Raw genomic sequence first — 23,178 nt, forward strand, 5'->3', positions numbered from 1 at the left:
ATAACCAAAAATAGGTGTTCAGCAGATATGACCCACAAACCGAAATTCTGTGGTGGCCCTCTGTAGCTTTGAAAATGAGGTAACAGGAAGACAGTCAACTGATTCCAGGCCACATGCAGCACTCGAGAGAAAAGAAATTCAGAAAGAAATGAGAAAAATACATGAATCTGCAGGATTATCATACCCAGTTCTGGGTTCAAATCCCAGCTCAGCTGCTGTCTGACTGAGTAACACCGGATGGGCCACCCCTCTGGTCTCATTCCCATCAGATTTTCTGGGGAACGAGGCATAGTGTTCATTGGTAAGCTACACAACATATTTTGCATGACTATGTGTAGAAACAAGGAGCCAATCATCTTTCAAGATTACTTCTATTTTTAACATCCATCAGTGTCCCAAAGCAATCCTAAACAGCCCTCTCTTAATCTTAATACTATTTTCCATTAAATAGCTCTTAGGACAATGAATTATAAGCTATTAAGTTTCCTTCAAATTCCCCTAACATCTTGGAATTCCATTAGTTCTGCTATAATGATTCTGATGTTTAAATTCTCCTTACTCCTTCCTTTTGGCATCTCTAATTTGCTTTGCATGCGTTCTTTCAGAGCTCACGTCTTTGCGTTTTAAGTAGCAAGATTGCACAAACATAGCAATTCTGAATATATAACACCTCTGGAACATCTCTACCCATAGGCACTTAAATATAGAAACTTTTATTCAGAGAGCTCACACTGAGATTCTGCTTTATTACTGCAACAGCTCTGGAGCTTAGGAATAATCGCATGAAAAGTGGGTAGTTCTGGGGTGATGCCAGCATGCCTCCTAGTGGACAGTATAAAACATTTCATTTTTAACGAGGTTCGGGCCATATTAATATGCAAGTCCACTTTTAACTTGCTGATCTGTGAAGGATGAGGTCCTCTTTATAAGCGAATACACGTGCTATCCTGTCTTGGCTTCCTAAGCAGAGGAGAGTGAATTAACTCTTTCCTTGATGACGCGGCTCCACTTCTGCGGGCCCTTGTAGGACTCGATCACTGAGTGCACTAGTTCATATTCTGGCTCCCGTGTCACGCTGCTGCCCTGGGCCTGTGTGGACAATGACCCTCAGGTTTTCCAGTTCCAACAGCCCCACTACCTGCTATGCTTCTAACTGCAGTCTCAGGCCTGTGAAGTTGTTGCTGAGCTTCCCCTGACACAGTGATGTGCCTTATGAGGATGGGTCTCCATCTTCGTGGAGATTTTGGCATCAAAATCCAATGAAGGATTAAGGTCACAGCTTTATGGCCCCCATTTTAAATCAGTTATTCTTTTATTTAGCTTTCTAGTGTCTATCATATTGTTGTCTGTCTCTCTTTTTTTAGAAAGCTACACTCCCAATTTCTTGGAAATAATAATAATAAAAAAAGGAAATGCTCTTTCAATAAAAAGACAAAAATGGCTGAGATTGTGGCCAGCATGTTCTACATAATTCACATTCCTTAGGGTTTCACTTAGGTCTTTTTAGGAAGAAATGTTGCTCTCATTCTTTTCTGGCTTACAGTTACACATTTCTTGACACTTTTCCAAATAGAGGCACTATTGGCAAAGGACTTTTTCACCTGAGAGGCCTGAGAAAAAGCTCTCTTTAACTGTAATTATGGTATAATTATTACCTAACATAATTATGTATCATGACAGCAACTGACATTTGGCCCTTAGAAGTCTTCCTTTCTTGTTGCTTTAATTACAAGGGACTCTTACTTGCCCAGTTTTCATCTCATTTATATCTGCTAGGCTGAGAGACAGTCAGATGAACAATTCTATGGAGAGAATTGTCTCTCATTCATGGGCTAGCAGTGAATACCACAGTTTAGTCTACAGATTAAGGATAATACTAACTGATTTTTAAAAAGAAAAACTATGCGAAGAGTAGAGGGAAGGCCAAAGAGAAAGCAAGGGGTAAAAAAGGTTATGGTTCCCACTCAATTTATACTCGGAAGGAAAATGGCTTGTCTATATTTCATATAACTGGGAGGATCTACTACTCATAAAAAAAGTATATAGAACACTAATACAATCTGATAGTTACATATTTTCTCCCAGGTCAATATTATACTTAAGAACACAGTACTTCATTACTTTTTATATGTAAAATGTAAGAAACAGTGTGTGTGATAATCACAAGAGAAACTAGTTACGATAAGTTGTTCAAAACGTTATACCATTTAGGGACTTCTCTGGTGGCACAGTGGTTAAGAATCTGCCTGCCAACGCAGGGGACACGGGTTTGATCCCTGGTCTCGGAAGATCCCACATGCCGCAGGGCAGCTAAGCCCATGCGCCACAACTACTGAGCCTGCACTCTAGAGCCTACGAGCCACAACTACTGAGCCCACGTGCCACAACTACTGAAGCCGGCATGCCTAGAGCCCTTGCTCCGCAACAAGAGAAGCCGCCACAATGAGAAGCCCGTACACCACCCCTGCTCACCGCAACTAGAGAAAGCCCACATGCAGCAACAAAGACCCAACACAGCCAAAAATAATAAATTAATTTAAAAAAATGTTATACCATTTGGAAATTAGATTGGGGACTATATTATAAAGCTTATTTTGATTCAATTCTTGGGAGGAAAGATGAAAAGTTGATGTTTGCATAGCAAAGGAAGACAGCAAAAATGGAATCCTCAGCAGAAGTTCTCCACTGTCTGGGGATGCAATTCTTTTCTCAATGACCTCTTGGGATTTCGGTTACTATTTTAAGGTTCTCCAGTGAAATTTTTTCTAGGAGAATTAACTCCCAAGAAAGAACTAGGAGGTTTGTTTGTTTTTAACTTGAAAAGAAACAGAACGTACATACTGCTTTACAACTGTTGGCTATCAGACTTGCAGTCTTCTTGAACGTCTTTTCAAGGTAGTGTGCAAATCTTTCATTTTCATTTTCTTTTGACCCGAGCTGAAGAAATTCACCTATAAAAAAGGAAAGTGGTCATGTGAGGGGTTTTTTTTGCTTGGCAAAAAAATAAGATTGAATAAAAAAGAAGAAAAGTCAGAATTAACCTACCACGCACCAAATCTTCAATCACTTGGGTTAAAATAGATACAACAGTTGTATTTCCAATTCGTGCCAGAGCTATCGATGCTGCAGAAAGAATTAAATCGCCAGCAAGGACAGCCTAGAAGAGAAGAAAACTTTCAGAGAAAAATATCTGAGCATCGGAGCCAACAATGAAGTTAACTTCTCAGAAGAGAAACAGGATGGGAGGTAGGGAGGGGGTCATCCTGGATATATTTTTCCCCTTCCTCTTCCTCAGCAGGATTACGTTATAATCAGCTACAGATTTGGGATGCTGTTTGAACTGGATGGGCTCTCAGAGATGACCCAGTCTGCCTCTCCAGTTCAGAGCTGAAGAAATGAATGCCTAGAGACGGAAGTACCTGACCCTCTGGCTTCATCCCTAGCCCCAGCAAAATGTCACTGCCTTCATTTAGTTATGCTGGACCATTCGCTCTCCCATCAAACTATGTGGCTGTGCCTTTGCACTTACTGTTTCTTCTGCTCAAAAGAGTCCTTCCCCTTCATCACCTGGCAGACTCATGTGCAGAATTAGCTCAGGCGGCACCTGCAGGAAGTTCACTCAGATCCCTCACTCTGATCTTCTGTGAGCACAGCACCCCTTGGATATTGCTGTCTTCCCACATTTTTCCTATTTACCCAACTCCTAAGAGCATGTAGCGGGAATTATCCAGCTAGTACTTAGTACACACCAGTGCACGGCCCAACCCATGCTTTTCTCAATGAAAACTAAACCAAGGAATCTTGGCTCCAAGTTCAATGCTCTTAGAACGCTATTACACTGCCCCTCATTCCAGGACAAAATATTTTTTTCACTGAACACCAATCAATATTTCCCCAATCTTCTTTAGATTGTGAACAAACGTCTGCATTGTATTTGCAACTAATTATAAGTTATTCATGACCGAATTACATGCTGTACTCAAATACACTAATTTGCTACTTAAAGATATGGATAGGTGTTATAGAGTAGTTATAAATGATAGAGTTTGTGGAATTTGAATCCACAGAATTTGCAACATAACCACATTTTAAGTTTTTTTATTTGTTGTTGTTGTTTTTGTTTTTGGCTGCACCGTGTGGCATGTGGGATCTTAGTTCCCCAACTAGGGACTGAACCCGTGCCCCCTGCAGTGGAAGCGTGGAGTCTTAACTGCTGGACCGCCGGGGAAGTCCCAAGTTTTTATTGTCTGTTAGTTCTCTAGTATCTAAAATTAGTGATGTTCAGTATGTTTACCAACTAGTCATTTTATATAACATATACTGTATAAGGTATCTTGATGTAAATGTAAATATACATTTATAATGTCATTGTAGGACTTTCCTGGTGGCGCAGTGGTTGAGAATCTGCCTGTCAATGCAGGGGACACGGGTTCAATCCCTGTTCCGGGAAGATCCCACGTGCCACGGAGCAACTAAGCCTGTGCGTCACACCTACTGAGCCTGTGCGCCACAACTACTGAGCCTGTGCTCTAGAGCCCACGAGCCACAACTACTGAGCCCATGTGCCCCAACTACTGAAGCCCGCACATCTAGAGCCCATGCTCTGTGACAAGAGAAGCCACTGCAATGAGAAGCCTGCCCACCGCAATGAAGAGTAGCCCCCACTCGCCGCAACTAGAGAAAGCCCACACGCAGCAACGAAGACCCAATGCAGCCAAAAATAAATAAAATAAAAAATATAAAGTCATTGTACACATTATGATTTATAGGTACACACACATCCATCATCCACCCTACATCATTAGCAGCTGAGGGCTCAGGATCCCTAGGCTTTTGCCTCTTTCCTCTCCTGGCCCTGGGGATCCCAGAGGCCAAAAGCTTCCAGCATTTGGAACTAAAGCTGCCACATTGGGGATGGCTGGGGTGAGGGGTTAAGGGAAAGAAGGGATAGGGACCCAGACAGGGGAATGAGGGTTCATGGAGGAGGTGCTGCACGAATGGATTTTTATTGGTAACACAGCAGTTTTGTTTGACGGGCAAAAAAGGGGAGACTAGCAGGTGGCCCCATGCAGGGCAGACCAGCCTTGCAGCTGAAAGAGGCAGGTGACAGTGTAAACACAGTCTTCCAAAGGAGGCCCCCGGGACTTTTCTGGTGGCGCAGTGGTTAAGAATCTGCCTGCCAATTCAGGGGACACGGGTTCGAGCCCTGGTCCGGGAAGATCCCACATGCTGTGGAGCAACTAAGCCCATGTGCCACAACTACTGAGCCTGTGCTCTAGAGCCCGCAAGCCACAACTACTGAAGCCTGCGCGCCTAGAGCCCGTGCTCCACAACAAGCCACCGCAATGAGAAGCCCAAGCACCGCGTTGAAGAGTAGCCCCCGCTCACCGCAACTAGAGAAAGCCCGCGCGCAGCAACAAAGACCCAACGCAGCCATAAATAAATAAACAAATTAATGAATTAATTAATAATAATAAAAAAAGGATGGGGGACCCCAACAGCAGAGGCAGTCACAAGAGGGGACCAGTCAGGAGAAAAATCTTAACTTGTTCACTTAATCCTCCCCCTTTGCCCAAGGGCTCAAGTATAAAGCTTTAAGGACAGGCTCTGAAAACAGACACAGCAGACTGCAGGACATGTCATAGAGTTACCCAGGGCCTCTCCAAAATGAAACTCCACCCTTTTTTACCAACATTCTGATGTATAGAATTCTGTCAATAGGACACAAAACCTTTTCATCTAAAATCGGAAATAAAAAGATTTAACAAAATCATGTGCGCTAAAGAAAAACCAGCATGTAAAGATAATAATGAAGGTATATTTTTTCTTTGAATACGATTAGAAAACAGGTGGGAACCAGGTATTACAGACATGTGAGGGCGGGGAAGGTATGGAGAAGGAAAACTCATTCACATTAATGTTTTGTTTGTGCTTCAAATGGGCAGGATGGCCAAGGGAAGGGCATGTGTGGCGGGAGATGCCTGCTCCCAGAAGGCCCGTGGGTCTTCCCTTTTATTTGCTGAATTTTATCCCCTTCCTCAACCCATGATTTAAACATCCTTAAACAAGATGCCACATTCTACACACCCCCTTCAAGAAATGCTAATAAAATAACGTGGAAATATGCTTTAAAATATACATGAACTATTCAATTATAAAGCTTCTATTTAAAAAGGTAAAAATTTCATGGGAGAACAGTATCCCTCTGAGATTGATACAGATGTGTATGAATATGTGTGTGTATATATGTGTGTATATTTATACATATACATATATATATATATATATATATTAGTTTTGTTTATTTACTTGCCTTGAAACTCTTGCATGTGGCAGTTAGTAAATGGTTAAACAATTAAAGTGAATCTGAGTAATGTAAGCCCCAAAGTAAAAGGTGTGATTCCTCATGAAATATGCTTTTTGGATAACTACAAAAATCTCCTTCCTTAACCAAATTCTTATATAAAACTGTGAAGAAGCAGAAACACTAAGTTTATTTTTCTGTGCTGTTATCCATGATCAAACATCTGTATATAGACCAGACATGAAAACTATTTTGAAAGCTGGAAGACCACATTTGATGAAGCTTTTTTTTTTTTTTTTTTTTTTGCAGTACGCAGGCCTGTCACTGTCGTGGCCTCTCCCGTTGCGGAGCACAGGCTCTGGACGCGCAGGCTCAGCGGCCATGGCTCACGGGCCCAGCCGCTCCACGGCATGTGGGATCTTCCCAGACCGGGGCACCAACCCGTGTCCCCTGCATCGGCAGGCGGACTCTCAACCACTGCGCCACCAGGGAAGCCCATATTTTACTTTTTAATGAGACAAATCTGGAAAATAAATGCAATCCAAAGAGTATGGGATTTAATAAGAAAGATTTAAAAAACCAAAAAGCCATACCTTCTTTTCACCCCAGATCTTATTAACTGTGTGTTTTCCTCTTCGGGAACTTGCATCATCAATGACATCATCATGGACCAGGCTGGCAGTGTGGATCATTTCTGCAATTAAGGCTATGGCACGCTGGCTTGCTTGCACGTTTCTAGTTAACAGAAAGCAATGCTTTTTAACAGAGACACCGCCTATAACCTTCTCAGCAATCATCTTGTGAAAATTGGACATCAGATCTAGGATAAAGAATTTTATTTCTCTAAGAGAAACTATATAAAAACTTTGGCTTCCCTACACAGCCAATTCTATCATTTGGAGAACATTTTAAAAATGCACAAGATACCCTGTACCAAGATTATGTTTTTGGGACACCACACTAAGAAGTAGAATTTGTATAATTAACAACAAAAAAAGGATAAACACCTGAGATGTCTGGGTATCTGGCTGAAGAATCATCGTTATGTCCTATAACAGTGGTCTTGGTCAGTTGGTCAAGTTTACAGTTAGGTTACAATTAAATTTCAGGGGTGGATGGGGAAGATGGGTGAAGAGCATTCTAAAGAAGTATATGAAAGAACCAACGGTCACTGTGTTCAAAGCTTTTAATAATGTCTTAAATATTTAGTAAGAAGACCTTGATAACCAAGAGAGCTGGAATTCATAATTCCAATTGGCTATTGATATTGGTTACCAATATGAATTGATAATTCATATTGGAATATGAATTCCAATCCAAATTTAACCTGTGCATTAGAAATTTAAACTTTCATTTTCCAGATTTAACACAAAATACAGGAGAAACATTCCCAAGAAGATACTTGGATGCGACTTTTACAGTTAAAAGGGAACCCCAATTTCTTTTTAATCATCATTATTCTCACCATCATCATCTATGGGAATTTAAAAAAACTGAATTTTAAGAAAATCAAACTGGAGAAATAACCAACTGAATTTTCTGAATCTAACACAGAAGCCTGGCTCAAACACACGCTAACTAAATGTTTTATTTATTCCTATAGCTTACTTTTCAAATATCACCACGTTCTCTCTTAGAAGGAAGAAAAGAGAGAGGGATACTGAAATGTGGCTTTTTTTCTTTAAGAACCTAATCTGAACATCTGCAAAAGCCAGTGCTCATTCTAATTCCTCCGATCCAGCAGAAAGCCATGAAAAATGAAGTATAACTAACATTAAAGATGCTGGAATTTAACTACAAACACTAAATCAGCCTGAAGACTATCTTCCCGTCTTGCTTGAAATGTAATTTTAAAATATGGTGCTTTACCAGCAACTCTTACTTAAGATTTTTAGAACTAAACCTCAGAATCTTCCAACTGCTTTTAGCCCAGAAATCAACTGTAAAGTGCTGCTCGTTATTTATTAATGTCACAATTATAACAGTTCTAAACACTTCTGGATCACAACACATTCTTCTGAGGAGGGAGAAGTAAAGAAACAGAGGGGAGGGACAAATCATCCTGTAAAACTACTTTAGTTTATGAGAAAATGGAGCTTTGGATGGCTTCCAAGAGCTTGTTCTGAATCCTTCTGTGAGAAACTCACAGACCCTATAGAAGGAAGCTTGGACCTTAAGTATTTTTCAGGTAAATTTACTGGATCCTGTCTTAATGCACAAGAAAAGATGTAGACTTTTACCGTTGTTTTTTACATAAATAGAAAGACTATTTCTTTAGAACATTTTCTCAATGAATTTCAGTCTGATGAAATATACACTTGCTACTCATTAATAGTAGATCTTACCTTAAACAACTGGTAAGACCTCTAAGCCTTTCTCATGTATTTAGAGGTCGGGCACCACTTCCGTTATCACAAACTACGTCAGCAGGCAGGGGTCCTGCTGGGAAGCTGCAGTAAAATGGCAGTACTCACTGAGACACTGGAGTTTTTTGTAATTTGAAGATATTAAAACAAAGATTTCTTAAAATATCTTGAAATTTCATAGACTACATATATGTAAAAATGCCTTTTCTACGGCTAAATTGATGAAATCAGGATTCTTGCTTAGAAAGTTATTTGGCATCGTGACACAGCCCCTACATAGGATAAACATCACATTTTAGACGCTTTATCATTTTACCTGATGTACTTTTTCCTGCACAATTAGCCTTTAACATGTGCCAGCTTCTATCTGGAAAATACTGTCACTACGTATCCACAGTACAGCATAATGGTCTGCAACCCAAATTTACAGATCACAGAAACAACTCACACTGTTTTGAAGATGAAATCTTCGCAGTACCGAACTGAGTCATGCCTTCAAAAAACTGGGCATCATGTCTACTTCCTGCTGTGAAAGAGCTGCCACACTTTCCCAACTTCTGGGAGAGGTGCTAAGAAAAACCAGTCAGGCGAGACAGCAGGAGAAAATGAGGCCCCGAGTCTGAGTCTCGAAAGGTGGCTCTGTCCTCCATCCTTCACACCTGCAAGAGCGTGCGATGACTCAGCCAGCCCCTCACAACAGTCAGGTTTTTCCCTCTTCATTAGATTTCAAACAACATTTTTATAATGAATAATTTCAAGCACAGACGGAAACAGATGGAATAATATAATGACCCCCCACATACCCTTCACCAAGCTCACATGTGATTTAAATAAAATGCTTTTTCCTCCTATTCATACTGATATATAATGCCAAGTCTTAAAGAAATGACAAGTAAACCCCCAGTGTGGGGAAACTGTCTCCAAAAAGAAAGTCAAACCTTATCAATGGGTTACCTTGATTTGCAACAACTGAGGGAAGCAGAAGAATTTAAATAGTAAATGTGGTTTCACTCTAACCGAGACAGAGAAGCTTCTATTCCCAAAGCTACAGAGGTTGTATAAAGACCAGAGTTCTCAGCTGGGTTACAGAAGGCTGTTTCTATTTCCCAATGTTCTTCTGTTTATTTTCTTCTGCCAATTCTAAACAGAAGCGTTTCACTTTGTTTGTGAGAACTCTGACAAGATTAGTGTTTCTTAAATATCATCTCTTGCCCACTGTGTCAAAATCAATACTCTTGAAAATACAGACTGAAAATTCCTTAGACTTAGGAACTGGGATCCCTCATGATGGGGCTCAGGAACTGGCATTCTGAAGCAGCAGTCCTGGTGATTCTGACACACAAAGTTGGGGACATGCTGCTCTGTAAGTGGGGTATTCGCCTGACTGACTGCAAGCCCCAAACGGAAGCTTCTCCTGAGAAGGGATTTGACACAAGCTCAGCCTCTGCTGCCCCCCTGCAGCCCCGCCTCTAAACCGCAGGCATGACCTGAAACTTGGGGGCCCAGTTTAAAGGTCTTATGCCAACGACTCCCCAAGTCTCTTCGGAGCTGGAGGGCAGGAGGTCTCCCCTGTTCTGAAAGGCACAGTCATGGGAGGGTGACCTCCTCTTCTCTGACACTTCGCATCATCTCGAGTTTTAAAGGCACGAATGAACACTTTATCAGTTTGGTACTGAAGAACTCTCTAGTTAAAATGCAAACAAAGTCTCCCTCTGTCTGTCTCTAAAATTCTTCAGGATGTGAACTGCATCTCCTAGTTGTTACCTGATAAAAGTACACAAGTTTTCAGTATGCTGAACAATATATCCACGTCACTTAAGATTCTATCTTTATCTGCCACTGAGCTGACTTGCTACAAGTTTGGGTCCCTCAACTACTGACACTGTGGAAAGTGTTCAGCTCCCCCCTGGGTCTGCGCTGCCAGATCTGGTGCATCCGGAAGCGGTACCTCCAGAGGGAGAGAAAAGTCCCAGCAGGCACACTCTCCACACTCGTGCGATATGATGTGAACGATGGGGTTTGTCCCAGTTTCCTGTGGCCCGGTGACAAAACACCACAAACTTGGTGGTTTAAATCAGTAGAAATTCTGCCACAGTTCTGGAGACCACAAGTCCAAAAGCATTTTCCCTGAACTGAGATGGAGGTATCGGCAAGGCCAGGCTTCCTGCGGAATCTCAAGGAGAGAATCCTTTCCTCGCTCCTTCCAGTTGTGCTGGCTGCTGGAGGGCCTTAGTTTGTGGCCACAAGCTTGAAGCAGCCACTTTCAAGTCTCTCCCCTCCATCTTCACACGGCCTTCTCTTCTGTTACGGCAATCTCCCTCTGCCTCCCTCTTTAGGGATACAAATGACTGCATTTCCGGCCCATCAGATAATCCAGGATGACACTTCCATTTCAAGATCCTTAACTTAAGCACATCTGCAAAGACCCTTTTCTTGCCATATGATGTAACACTTACAGGTCCCAAGGATTAGGACGTGCATACTTTTGTGGGGCCATTTTTCAGCCTAACACAGTTTCTTACTTTCACCATCCTCCTCTGCTGATGCGCAAATGTTTCCTTTTCAGTGATCTGATTCTTAAAATTACTTGATTTTACTTCATCTGTCTAAAATCTTGTTTCTCCACATTACTGACACGACCCTGAAGTGTCTCCCCTTCTGCAGCGGCGTCCAGGTTGAACGCGGGGGACGGAAGGCGTTCCTGCCCACCCCTCACTCTCGCTTCTCGTCCTCGGCCCAGTATTTCTGTTCCCTGGCCTCTGCCCCCAGCCACTGCGGTCTTGTTCCCTTTCCCTGTATTCCTTACTGGCACACTGATGCATGAACATCAAAGGTGCCTTCCTTCTAAGGGACAGCAGAGTACAGGAGGGATACCTGTGAGCTCCAACTTGCCTAGCACGTCATTTTCCTTGGTCACTGGCCATTCACCTTTGAAAACCCAAACAAGCGCACCAGACTACAGTGGAGACTGCCTTTCTTTGGAGGGAAGAGCGGTTTAAGGCTTGATCCTAACGGTAACGAATCCATCAGCAGTTTTAGTATCAAGAAAAATTAACTGACATTCAAGAGCAGCAGCTCCTGAATCTTTCAGATTTATATCCAGATAAAAACAGATGTCTGCAAAGTTGCATCGTAAATGATGCAGGATTCATGCTCCTGGTTATCTTCTTGCCACTGAAGAAACACTGCATTTTGGAAGCCCTGGACATGTGGAGAGTGACTCCATGATGATATCTCAGACCTGCAGCTTATCCAGGCTGGCTTTCTCCACAGGATCCAGGGTGCAAAAGAATAATGCAGCATTTGGGTTTTTTAAATTGAGCACAGCTGATGAACGTGTAGACGTTGATTCCTTCAGTGATAGAATCAGCCTCCCCCTGGGTGGTGGGAGCCAAAGAGTGAGCACACACCATGTTCAAAGCCCCATAGCCGCCTTGCTCTCAATGATGTTCCCCTCAGGCTTGGGCCTGACCTCACCCATGAAATGGACAACCACCTGGTTATCAAAGCCTCCTCTACCTCAGCACATATCCCTTATCACAGACTTTACATCAAGATCCATTTTAATTGAGTATGGACACATCAAGAGTGCCATCTCCTAGGTTAAAGACAAAAATATTTCTCGTGGCACCAACCTTCCTAACCCATAAGCCGCCGCAGCAGTAGCTGGCTCAATGATGCAGAACACACAGAAACCAAGAATGGTTCTAGAATCGTTAGCGGCCTGACTCTAGGAATCATTCATGTGAGCTGGTGCTGTGATGATGACTGTTTTGTTAGTTTCCCTAGAGTAAGTTTTTGTAGTTTCCTTTGTCTTTATGACAATCACAAAAGTTACTTCCTCTGAATTTAAGAGTTTTATCACATTTGGAAGCTTGACCTATTTACTAATGTGAAAACTGCATCTTATCTGTTCTATCTAATCAAATGTCTGGCTTTGTAAACTAGACTAGTGGGATTCAATGCCACTTGACTATTTGTACAGTCAAGATCAACAGATCTGTTCCCAATGTAACTTGAGTAGGCCTGTTATCCTAATCACTGGCAGTGATATCCACTTTCCAGTGCCAGAAGATTTCCACGAGAAACTGACGGTGTCAAGACTGATGATAAGAACAGGTGCCTTCAATGAGGTCTCTGAGTAGGACAGGTTTGGCTTGTTTGAGAAGAGACACTAACTGTGTTGTGGTCAATAAGTAGAGCAATTTCATAGAATCTATTCTTTATAAAGCTCAGTTCTGACTTGGATTCTTTGATAAGGTAAGTTCTGACCCACAGGTAGTTGGGTTTTGCTGAACTCTGTTGAGGGTTGGGTTCTCGGGAAAGCACTCTCACGTTTAAAGTACAGAATGTCTACTCAGAAATGCCCTTGGGATCAACACCTGAGGGAGGGGGAGGAGACAAGAGGATAGGGTAGAGGGAGAAGTTTCTGCAGTGCAGGCCCATCCAGAGCCACAGCCACTCCATCGTGTGCTCTGGAGCTAGAATGGCCCCTCATCTGTCAGTCCCTGGACGTGGACTGGCTAAGGTGAGAGGATTCTCTGCAGCCGGGGCAACCCTTGAAGAGGCTGCGAACTGAAGGCTCTCCACCGGCAACACTGCCCCAGGAGCTGGGGCAAAGGGTCCTTCAGGGAAGGGGGATCTGGGCAGCGTGGCTCAGAATCCACCACAACTCTGTTTTCTGGACCTTTCAAGTCTGATTATCTGTTGTATGCATCCTACCTTACCTAACCAGGTACTGTAGTTATCAGGATACACAGAAGAAAAATAAAGATGAAGCCTTAAGGTTTTGGGGGCCATATTACCCTTTAAGAATATGCTATAAGCCATGTATACCTTTGCGTGCAAACATATGAAAATTTCTGCACACAATTCTAAGGGGCTCACAGACCCCCCCCCACCTCAGCTTTCACGGACCTCAGGTTAAGAACTCCCAGTGAAGTGATCTAGCAGGGAACACATAATGGACGACGGACAAGCTTAATACAGGAAAAAGAGAAACTCAGTAGAAGGTAGTTCCCCCACCCCCCATTTCTTAAGGTATCTGTTCCATTCTGTTTTCCAAAATCCCCTCCAGGATTACTGTTAACCTATTTAATACACATCTCAGAAGCAAGACAATGATGTCTAATAAGCCTTAGAGGAGCCATTAAACTGTGACTGTCAAATGATGAAGCAGGCCTCTCGCAATTCTGCCAACACCAACAAGCAGGCAGGTGAAGTAGTGAAACGGCTGCTGGTGGCATCAGCTAGAAACAGAGGCCTGCGTGGTCCTGCCCAGAATCTTTTACCTTTGCCCCACATGGCTCTAAACCTCTTTCAGCAAGCAAAATCACAAATGGCCCAGGCCCTCCCCCCATTCCCCACCCCCTCTTGCTTTAAGTGGCTTGGAAGTAAACAGCTCAATATTTGGCCTATTAAGAGCCTGATCCAAAAGGGTCCTTAGGAAGTAAGTATTCTCAAGAAGCTGGGGCTTGGAGAATAATATCGTTAGGCTACTGTACCACCCAAATGCACGCCACAGTCACGACTCACATCCTGATGCCTCCATACTGTGCCTTCAGCAAGCCCTAAGCTGTAGCCAGAACATCCCTGGAGAAGGCAGAATTGAACTTCCTTTTCTTTAAACCAGCAATGCCTTTTCTGGGTATATAGTCTCCCATTTTTTTTCTGCAAACAACAGTTTATACAGTTTCAATGAGGTAAATTGAAGACTGACTCTGGGGATAACAGCTGACAGGATTTAAGGTGAGCAATGCAGAATATTTTCCTTCCCTTGTTTTCTGTGAGGGTGATGAACCGTATTGTTAATCTGAGAAATTAAAAATATAAACACACACTATCTCTAGACCAGTGGTTCTCAACCAGGGACGATTCTGCTCCTCCGGGGACATCTAGCAATGTCTGGAGAAATTTCTTGGTCATCATCAACTAGGGGAGGGGCTGCCAAACACCCTACAAGACACCTAACAGTCCCCGCGGCAAAGAATTATCTGGCCCTGAATGTCAGCAGAGTCACAGCTGAGAAACCCAGTTCTAGACCACGTGAGAGGTATTTCAAGTTTGGTTCAGAGGGAGCATTTCTGCTGCCCTGCCTTCCGGCAAGGTGAAAGTGGTCCTGATGATGGGAAAATGGTCACTGCCAGAGATTTCACTGCTTGTTCAAACTATACTGTGAGCACTTGGAAAGTCTCAGGGTAAGTGGGAGGCACCCATGAGCATGGAATCATATCGTGGAGCTGGATAGGCACAGCAGCGGGGCACAAACGGCTGCGGGCAGAGGCAAGCATGTGCTAAGAAGCAACATCTGACACTCGTTCTGACAGCAACCTTAAATTTAGTGCTGGCAAACCTTAGGCATTCCTTAAAGTGCTATCTACAGAGAAAAGGGAACGCAATGCAAATGTTCAACACTAGGGAAATGTATGAGTCTATTACTGTCTACTGGAGGTTATATCAATAGATTACATGATGTAACAAAAAAAATTATGAAGACACTCCAGTAACATGGCAAAGAGTCTAAAAAATAATGGCAATGGGTCCATTGTCGTTTTCCTTTAATATTAAAACATTGCAGTTGTTTTAATATTTGAAAAATTTACACATATTTGAAACATAGAAGTTGAAGACCGATAGTCAAAATGCCTTCTTTTAAGAAGATTTTTCTTTGGCACGTTTCCAAAGGCCACAGGAAGTCAGGCCCTGCAGTGGGTGTGGTGCCCAGAATCCAGGCCTAACTCATGACTTTATAACCATCAACCTTTGGACTAATGGCCCCGTGTGTACAATGATTACAAGTATGCATACATCCTGGTATTCTTTACTTCTGAATGAGAAAACTCAATGTGGCTTTGAAAATTCTTTCCAAAATGTTTATTTGCAGCTGAAGTTGTTCTTCCACGGATACTAAAAAGCATGGAAAAGGAAGATGCCCAGACTAGACTCCAGGGTGACCTTGGGAACACAAAGCTAGAAACTAACTACCACAAAGTGAATTCTCAAATACATGCTACTTCTTAAACAGGAGATTAAACAGTAACCTTGGGAAGGAAGGTTGCCAAATATAAAACCAATAAAGGGGAGAAAGTAAATAACTCACCGGGAGTTATTATGATGAATATTACAGGCTCGGGCCATTAGCACCACAATGATTGGTCGAAAGGCTTTTCCTTTTCCATCAAAGTAGTATTCACACATATCCTTAAGTTCTGTTGTAGATATGAATAGTTCCTGAAACAAAGTTTCTCTGTGTCAATACAGCATCATAACTGCACAGTCAGTGGGATTTCTTTCACAAAACTTTGATTTTAGTGTATTCATTTCAACTGAGAAATTCAACACTCAGTAGGAAGCGGTTCCAATGTTGTATGGCCATAAAGCTGGCTGTGTGTGGCTGGGCCACAAGCAATGCCTGGCTCGCCCCCAGGGGCCTCAGTGCTGGGGTGGCCACTGCTGCCGCCCCATGACTCCAAGAGACAGCAGATTGGGGGAGGAAAGCACCAGATGGCCAGTGACAGCTGGAGAGAGAAAGAAACAGGGCTGGTTGCAGCTTGGAAGATGGAGGGGAGAGGACAAATATGGGGAGTGTAGGAGCCAATGAAGCAGGAGGTCAGTGGGTATCGGGCTGGAAGACGAGACGTGGCCAGAAAGAAGAGCAGGGGTCAGAGTCTGGCTCAGCCGTTACTTAGCCACACAAGCCAAAGGTTCATAGGGAAAGTGTAAGACATGGTTTACCTGATGGCAAGGAGCTTCCAATTGAGTTGGGAAAGCAAAATTTTAAAAAATGTGAAATATTCAGTGAATAATATGGTGGTAACTTGAACAATGCCGTACGTTAAGTGCATTAAAGTTCAAAGAATGGAGAGATCAGTGTGGACGAGAAAAACTGAACATTTCATGGAGGAGATAAGCTTTGACTGGGGATTACAGGATAAGTAGGATTTTGATTTCTGAAGAGGAGGGAGAGCCTTCCTGGTGATGGGCATGTGTGTTTACTGTATCTGTCCCTCAGGGACTTGCTGGAGAGAACCAGAGCTTATGCCCTGGGAACAATGGGAGCTACAAATGGACCCAAAGGACCTTCAGCAGGGCTCAAGTGAACACGGTCCAGCAGGCCAGCCACTCACTCCCTCAGTTACTGACTCAGTGCCAAGGACGATAATAAACGCAGAGGTTTCAAAGATAAATAGGACGGCCCCTTGCCTACAGGCAGCTCAGAGTCTAGATGGGGGAAGGAAAACAACATTGCGGGGGGACTGCTGTCACGGAGGTAAGTGCAGCTGCTCTGGGAGCACAACGGGGGCGTCCCTGGCTCAGGCTGAGGGCGGGAGGAGGAAAGCAAGGCTGGGGACTGAAGGCAAGAGGCAGACGAGACGAGGAGCGTGTGGAGGGGAAGAGGAGGCTGCAGCGAGGATCCTCCCCGGGTTCCTGGGTGGCAGCCTCCAATCAACAGGACAAACAAGAGAAAAAACAATCTGTAGGAAAAGGCAGAGCTTCAGATCTGCCAAGTGCGAGACAGTCACGGACATGCCAGGGAGCTGCCCAGTGAGCAAAGTTTAGGAGAGAAAATTCCATCTGGACTGGAGGTATTATGTGGGACTCATGAGCATGGGAATGGGTAAACTGAAGACAGAGAGAGGAGAGGAGCCGACAGAACCCCAGGGACGGCACAATTAATAGGGGTGGGGTGGAGGGGACAGAGAGGAACCCAGGAAGCTGACTGAAGGATGGCCTAAGAGTCAGGAGGACGAGCAGAGTGCAGAAGCCAAGAGGTGGGTTTCACAGAGGGGGCTGTGGGGAACAGTGTCCAATGTTCAAAGAGCCCGGGAAGATACAAACCAGCAGTGCCCACTGGATTTGGTGGAGGGAAGCAAAGTCAGTTTCAGAGGAGAGGCTGGAAAGGAAGGCACAGTGCGATGGCGGAGCAGTGGTGAAGGGGCAAAAGAGAGAGAGAGGCCAAGAATACTGGAAGGGAAGGGGTAGGAGGACACAGGGTCAAGGGATGGTCCTTTAAAAGACAAACAGGAAGAAACTGGAGCATCCAAAATGGATCTGAAAGAGAATGAGTCTGCAGATAGACAGGAGAACAGGGAATTGCAGGAGGAGTTCCTAGGGCCCCGAGGAGGCAGAGGGGATGGGACTTAACCAGAGGTACAGAGACGAAGCTGGAAAGGAGGGAACCCTGACTTCACTGAGGTGGGAGGGGAGGAGGCCGGCATGCAGCAGTGTGGGCTGCAAACGGCCCAGAGCAGGCGTTCAGGGAGTTCCTCCTTCATGGCCTCTGCTTGGTCCACTGGACAGGAAGTGGTGGAAACAGGAGAGTCGGGTGGGGGCTGCAGGGGCAAAGTGCAGAACCTTGAAACGGGAAGGAAGCTGACCAGGGGCACGTGAACATTTCTGGGCAGCATCTGAGAATCCACGTGAGGCTGGGGGCCACTGAAAATTTTGGGAAAAGAATGCTTAGCGAAGAAAGCCCTATTTGGGTCAGCCTGGCACTGATATTCAGAACCCGACAGGAAGACAGTAGCAGGAGTCACCGGAGGTTTCATAGCCTCACCAGGCCTGGAGCACGGGATGGATTTGGCAAGGAAAGGTTAGATGACTCTTTGGACGTGTACCTGCTGCCTGTACCTTTTTTTTCGGTTTCCCAATTCTGCCATCACCCCCCTCTGGACAGTAACTTGCACTGCATCCTCCACGATGCCCCACACTTGTTGCTCAAGAAACATTTGAAACCTGACATTTGGGAATCAAATCTGCAACAGCACGGCACACATGTGAAAACCTGCACTGTTTGCTCATAATTCTAAGAAATCAACATTACTTTACAGCATCGTCAAAAATATCTTACCTTCCTGATGTCCTCGTACAGACCTTTCAAGTCTCTCCAGCCAAGGTTAAAAGGATCAGTGTATTTCTCACCGCTCCGTGTTCTACTACAGCAGCACACTGCTGGCGTCACGTGGTGGAACCTGGAGAGGCAGAAATGCACACAGTGGAAGACTGAGCGTTACTTTACTGAGATAACTTCACTTTTAAGTAAGAATTATACAGACCTATGCATATATATACAGCAGAGTATGATGATGGAAAATTTAAGCCCAGATACTTGCTGGAAATTAAGTATGAATATAAAAAGGTCATTATAATTTAGAAAAACATAACAGAATTCTGATCTTGCTCAACAATACATCAATTTTTATAACCAGGACCCTGGGAACCCACAAAATCAAAGAAATATAAACCATGTTCATTGTGTTCTGAGTTTAAATTTTATACAGTTGGGCCTCCATACCTATGGGTTCTGCATCTGCGGATTCAACCAACCTCGAACTGAAAAAAAATATTTATATATATAAAAATATATATTTATATATATAAATATATAAACTCATAAAATTCCAGAAAGTTTCAAAAAACGAAATTTGAATTTGCCATGCTTGGTAACTATTTACACAGCATTTACATTGTATTTACAACAATTTGCACAGCATTTACATTGTATTAGGTATTATAAGTCACCTAGAGATGATTTAAAGTATATGGGATGAGGGGCTTCCCTGGTGGCACAGTGGTTAACAATCTGCCTGCCAATGCAGGGGACACAGGTTTGAGCCCTGGTCCGGGAAGATCCCACATGCTGCGGAGCAACTAAGCCCACGAGCCTGTGCTCTAGAGCCCGTGAGCCACAACTACTGAGCCCATGTGCCACAACTACTGAAGCCCTTGTGCCTAGAGCTTATGCTCCGCAACAAGAGAAGTCACCACAATAAGAAGCCCGTGCACTGCAACGAAGAGTAGCCCCCTCTCCCCTCAGCTAGAGAAAGCCAGCACACGTCAACAAAGACCCAACGCAGCCAAAAATATAAATAAATAAATAAATAAATTTAAAGTATATGGGATGGGGACTTCCCTGGTGGTGCAGTGGTTAAGAATCCACCTGCCAATGCAGGGGACAAAGGTTTGAGCCCTGGTCCGGGAAGATCTCACATGCTGCGGAGCAACTAAGCCTGTGCGCCACAACTACCGAGCCTGCACTCTAGAGCCTGTGAGCCACAGCTACTGAAGCCCTCATGCCTAGAGCCCATGCTCCGCAACAAGAGATGCCACCGCAATGAGAAGCACACGCACCACAACAAAGAGTAGCCCCCCCCCCATCGCTGCAACTAGAGAAAGCCCGCGCACAGCAACAAAGACCCAATGCAGCCATAAATAAATAAATGTTCCTTTAAAAAAAATAAAGTATATGGGATGATGTGTGTAGGTTGTATGCAAATATTATAGGACTTGAGCATCCCCAATTTTGGTATCTGAGGTGGGGGCGTGGCTAGAACCAATCCCCCTCCACCATACCAAGGGACAACTGTATTCCCATTTTTTCAAAAGGCAGAGATCACACAGAGCAGATATTGTGGCACTTAGTTAAACAGCATATCCAATTTGTTGGACTAGCCCATCACAATTTAGAATAGAAATTTACTGGCAGTATGGCCAATAATTTTAGTTGCAATACGGATTATAAACTTACCGTGATATACTATACATATTTGGAAAGGCAGATGTTAAACTCTTCACAAGATTAAAATAGGACATCTATAAAATAAAAGTATTAAGAAACTTGTAAGAATATTTGTGAAAAACTTGTTTATAACACTAGATAAATTAAAACTCCCATAATTTATAATAAAAGTAACCTTTTAGTTGTCCATTTAGACTGCAGACTTTAGAAAAAAATAAGTTTTCTTTCCTTATTACAAAAGCAATATTCGTCATTACAGAAAATATAAATATAAAAAAGCAGAAAATAAAAAGCATCTATAATCTATCCTTCCCCCAAAGACTGCTCCATATTCACATCTATCTTTCCAGATCTGCAATTCCCTTGCATTTAGCTAAGAGTGGGCAGAGAATAGTAAGGATTAGTGTGGTTTACACTCTTTTAAAGTCTTAACTTGTTTTAAAACAAAGAATAATCAAGATCCCAAAAGCATCTGCCCAGACAGTGAAAAAGAAAGGATTTCAATGTTAAGGAAGAAATTTACAGTTACACAAACACTGCCTATTTCAAGCCACTGTTCCTGAATATACTTGGAAATGGCACTTCTTGAAAAGTAATGTCAACAAACAAGCAAGCCCAGCAGCACATTTTGATAATATTAATGAGAGATCAAGAACAACAAGAGACGACTTCTAAAGGATTCAGAGGTGGTGCCGACAAATAGTTCCAACAATTATTGTGCACAGCAGTGGGGACCCACAGACACAGCAGCTAACTTGAAGAATTCAGGGACACAGGCATTTCAAAAATTACTAATTTACTAATCTGATGTGTGAAGGGCTCTTACAGAATACTTGAAGAAAATATCTTGACAAAGGATGGATTTAGCAGTAGAAAAAGAAAACGAAGGTAATAAAGCCTTACAATGTGCTTTCACACTATTTGACTCTCACAACTACTTGTTCTTATACAGCCGGGGAACCTGAAATTCAGAAAAGTCTGAAAAACTGGTAATACGGGTATGTTTACAATATATCAAAAGAAAAGAGCACCTACAGCACTGTGTGCATTATGTGATTCCACTAAAAATGTGTACACCCACACACAAAAAATCAGAAAACAGGGTTTAGAAGCATATAAACCAGGCTATTAAAAATAGTTATTTTGGAATAAATAGGATCGTGGGAGCTTTTTGATTTATTCTTTTAAAATTCATATTTTCTGAATTTTCTTTAGTGAACACACCCTGCTTTAGACATACTAAAATGACAATAAAGGTTGACTTTGCCAGGCAGGCAGTGGCCAAAGAAGGCGGTCCTGAGTTCTATTTTCACCATAGCATTATATTCATTAAACCAGTAAGGACATTTATGACACCCCAGGCATTAAAATGTCCTACGGAAAAGAAGTGATAATCCTTTCATTTTACCATTACATGACACTTAACCTACTTCTGTCAGCCTTCATGCGTGAATGATTCACACGAATTTAGGGTTTATTATGATGCTTATTCAGTCTGAGACCTAACCTCTAACTTGGGGTGAAGAGTTAAAATTACACAGCTAGTACAGAGGCTCTTAACTGGGCAGTGCAACAGTGCAGCTTGTTGAAAGCCTGGAAGGTGGATCTTGGCTCAGATCCCAACATTTCCCGGTAGTTACCTTGAGACAGCTTTCTGATCATCTCTACTCACAGAGATGCTAAGATTAATTGAGAGATCATATGTAAGGCTCTTAGCTGTGTACATTTAATATGGTATGTACTCAACCAAGCTGTCTTCTGCTTTAAGAGTACCTTCAGGCGGGCTTCCCTGGTGGCGCAGTGGTTGAGAGCCGATACAGGGCACACGGGTTCGTGGCCCGCTCCGGGAAGATCCCACATGCCGCGGAGCGGCTGGGCCCGTGAGCCATGGCCGCTGAGCCTGCGCATCCGGAGCCTGTGCTCCGCAGCGGGAGAGGCCACAGCAGTGAGAGGCCCGCGTACCGCAAAAAAAAAAAAAAAAAAAAAGAGTACCTTCGGGCAATGTTTCCCAAAGTGAGGTTAGAGGTGCTCAGGAGAACAGGAAAGTATTCAAAGGGAGTGGTGTGACCGGAGCCACTTGGTGTGCCACTGCTAGCAAGGCAACAACCATCTCCCAATTCCGATTTTGTGTCTTTCCATCACATATTCTCCCTGAAAGCCAACCTTGCCTCTCATGAAGTTACTTTTTTTAAAAAAGAGAAAATGCTGAGTAAGAATCAAGACATACTGACAAGCGATTTGTTACAATCATATACACACTGGTTTCTGTCCTATTCCAAGATGTTTGAACACTACCAATGAAGAAGTTGAGAGAACATACAAACATCAGGAAAAATGGAGCTGTGCTGGGAGAGACGGGCGTGGCTTTACTGTTGTTGCTCTTCGTCCCCAAGGACTATCAGGCCCTAACGGACTTGAACTAGCCACAACACACCCTCCTGAGGCAGACACCAGAAGGCTCATGTATTTACAGTGAAAAATACCACTGACACGAATCAGAAATACACGGTACTGGCATTATCAGCAAGGCTCCTCCTTGTGGTCATTAAGGCAGACATGGAAGACATCCAGCATATTCTCTCCAGGAAAGCACCCTTTCTGTGGCTAAGATAATTGTTTAATGGGCATGGAATTTAAAAATAAATAAATAAATAAGGAGCATCAAAGAAAAGAAGTATCAGTAGCATCAGTGGTGGGTGCATCCATCTCTCCAAATAACATCCTCATCTGCGGTACTGGAAATATCTGAAGGCTGGCTAGGACAGTACTGAAATGGATCCCAGCAGACTCTCTTTCTCCCATATCTCTCTTTACTGCCTAATCCATAGACTAGCCCAGCGGCCATTCTCTCTCCAAATGTCTATTTTGGATAAGTTGTGATTATGTATGCATATGTATCCCAAAGTAGACATTTAGAAATACTACATATTTCATATTGGGAAATGGTCTTTGATGGACACGGAAGTGCACCAAATCTGACTGAAACGGAA

General features: G+C 43.3%; 1 protein-coding gene across 7 annotated transcripts in view; it reads right to left on the minus strand.

The window, feature by feature from the left end:
* PDSS1 (decaprenyl diphosphate synthase subunit 1) overlaps nt 1-23,178 on the minus strand; it is a gene marked incomplete at its 3' end in the record, with an annotated part of 47,178 nt that overhangs the window by 22,871 nt on the left and 1,129 nt on the right. For 4 of the 7 annotated variants that reach the window (XM_079914910.1, XM_079914909.1, XM_079914912.1 and 1 more), the window contains exons 2-7: nt 20,198-20,262; nt 18,521-18,641; nt 15,770-15,900; nt 6,898-7,039; nt 3,046-3,157; nt 2,842-2,951 (exon numbers count right to left, since the gene is read on the minus strand). In XM_079914910.1, coding sequence (XP_079771036.1) covers nt 2,842-2,951; nt 3,046-3,157; nt 6,898-7,039; nt 15,770-15,900; nt 18,521-18,641; nt 20,198-20,262 — 681 coding nt within the window. Of the gene's footprint in view, nt 1-2,841; nt 2,952-3,045; nt 3,158-6,897; nt 7,125-8,649; nt 8,755-9,118; nt 9,238-15,769; nt 15,901-18,520; nt 18,642-20,197; nt 20,263-23,178 lie in introns of those variants that run through there. The other 3 variants (XM_079914914.1, XM_079914913.1, XM_079914915.1) reach the window with 3 other exon arrangements.

This window comes from Stenella coeruleoalba, assembly GCF_951394435.1.
Source record: "Stenella coeruleoalba genome assembly, chromosome: 2".
Lineage (NCBI taxonomy): Eukaryota > Metazoa > Chordata > Mammalia > Artiodactyla > Delphinidae > Stenella > Stenella coeruleoalba.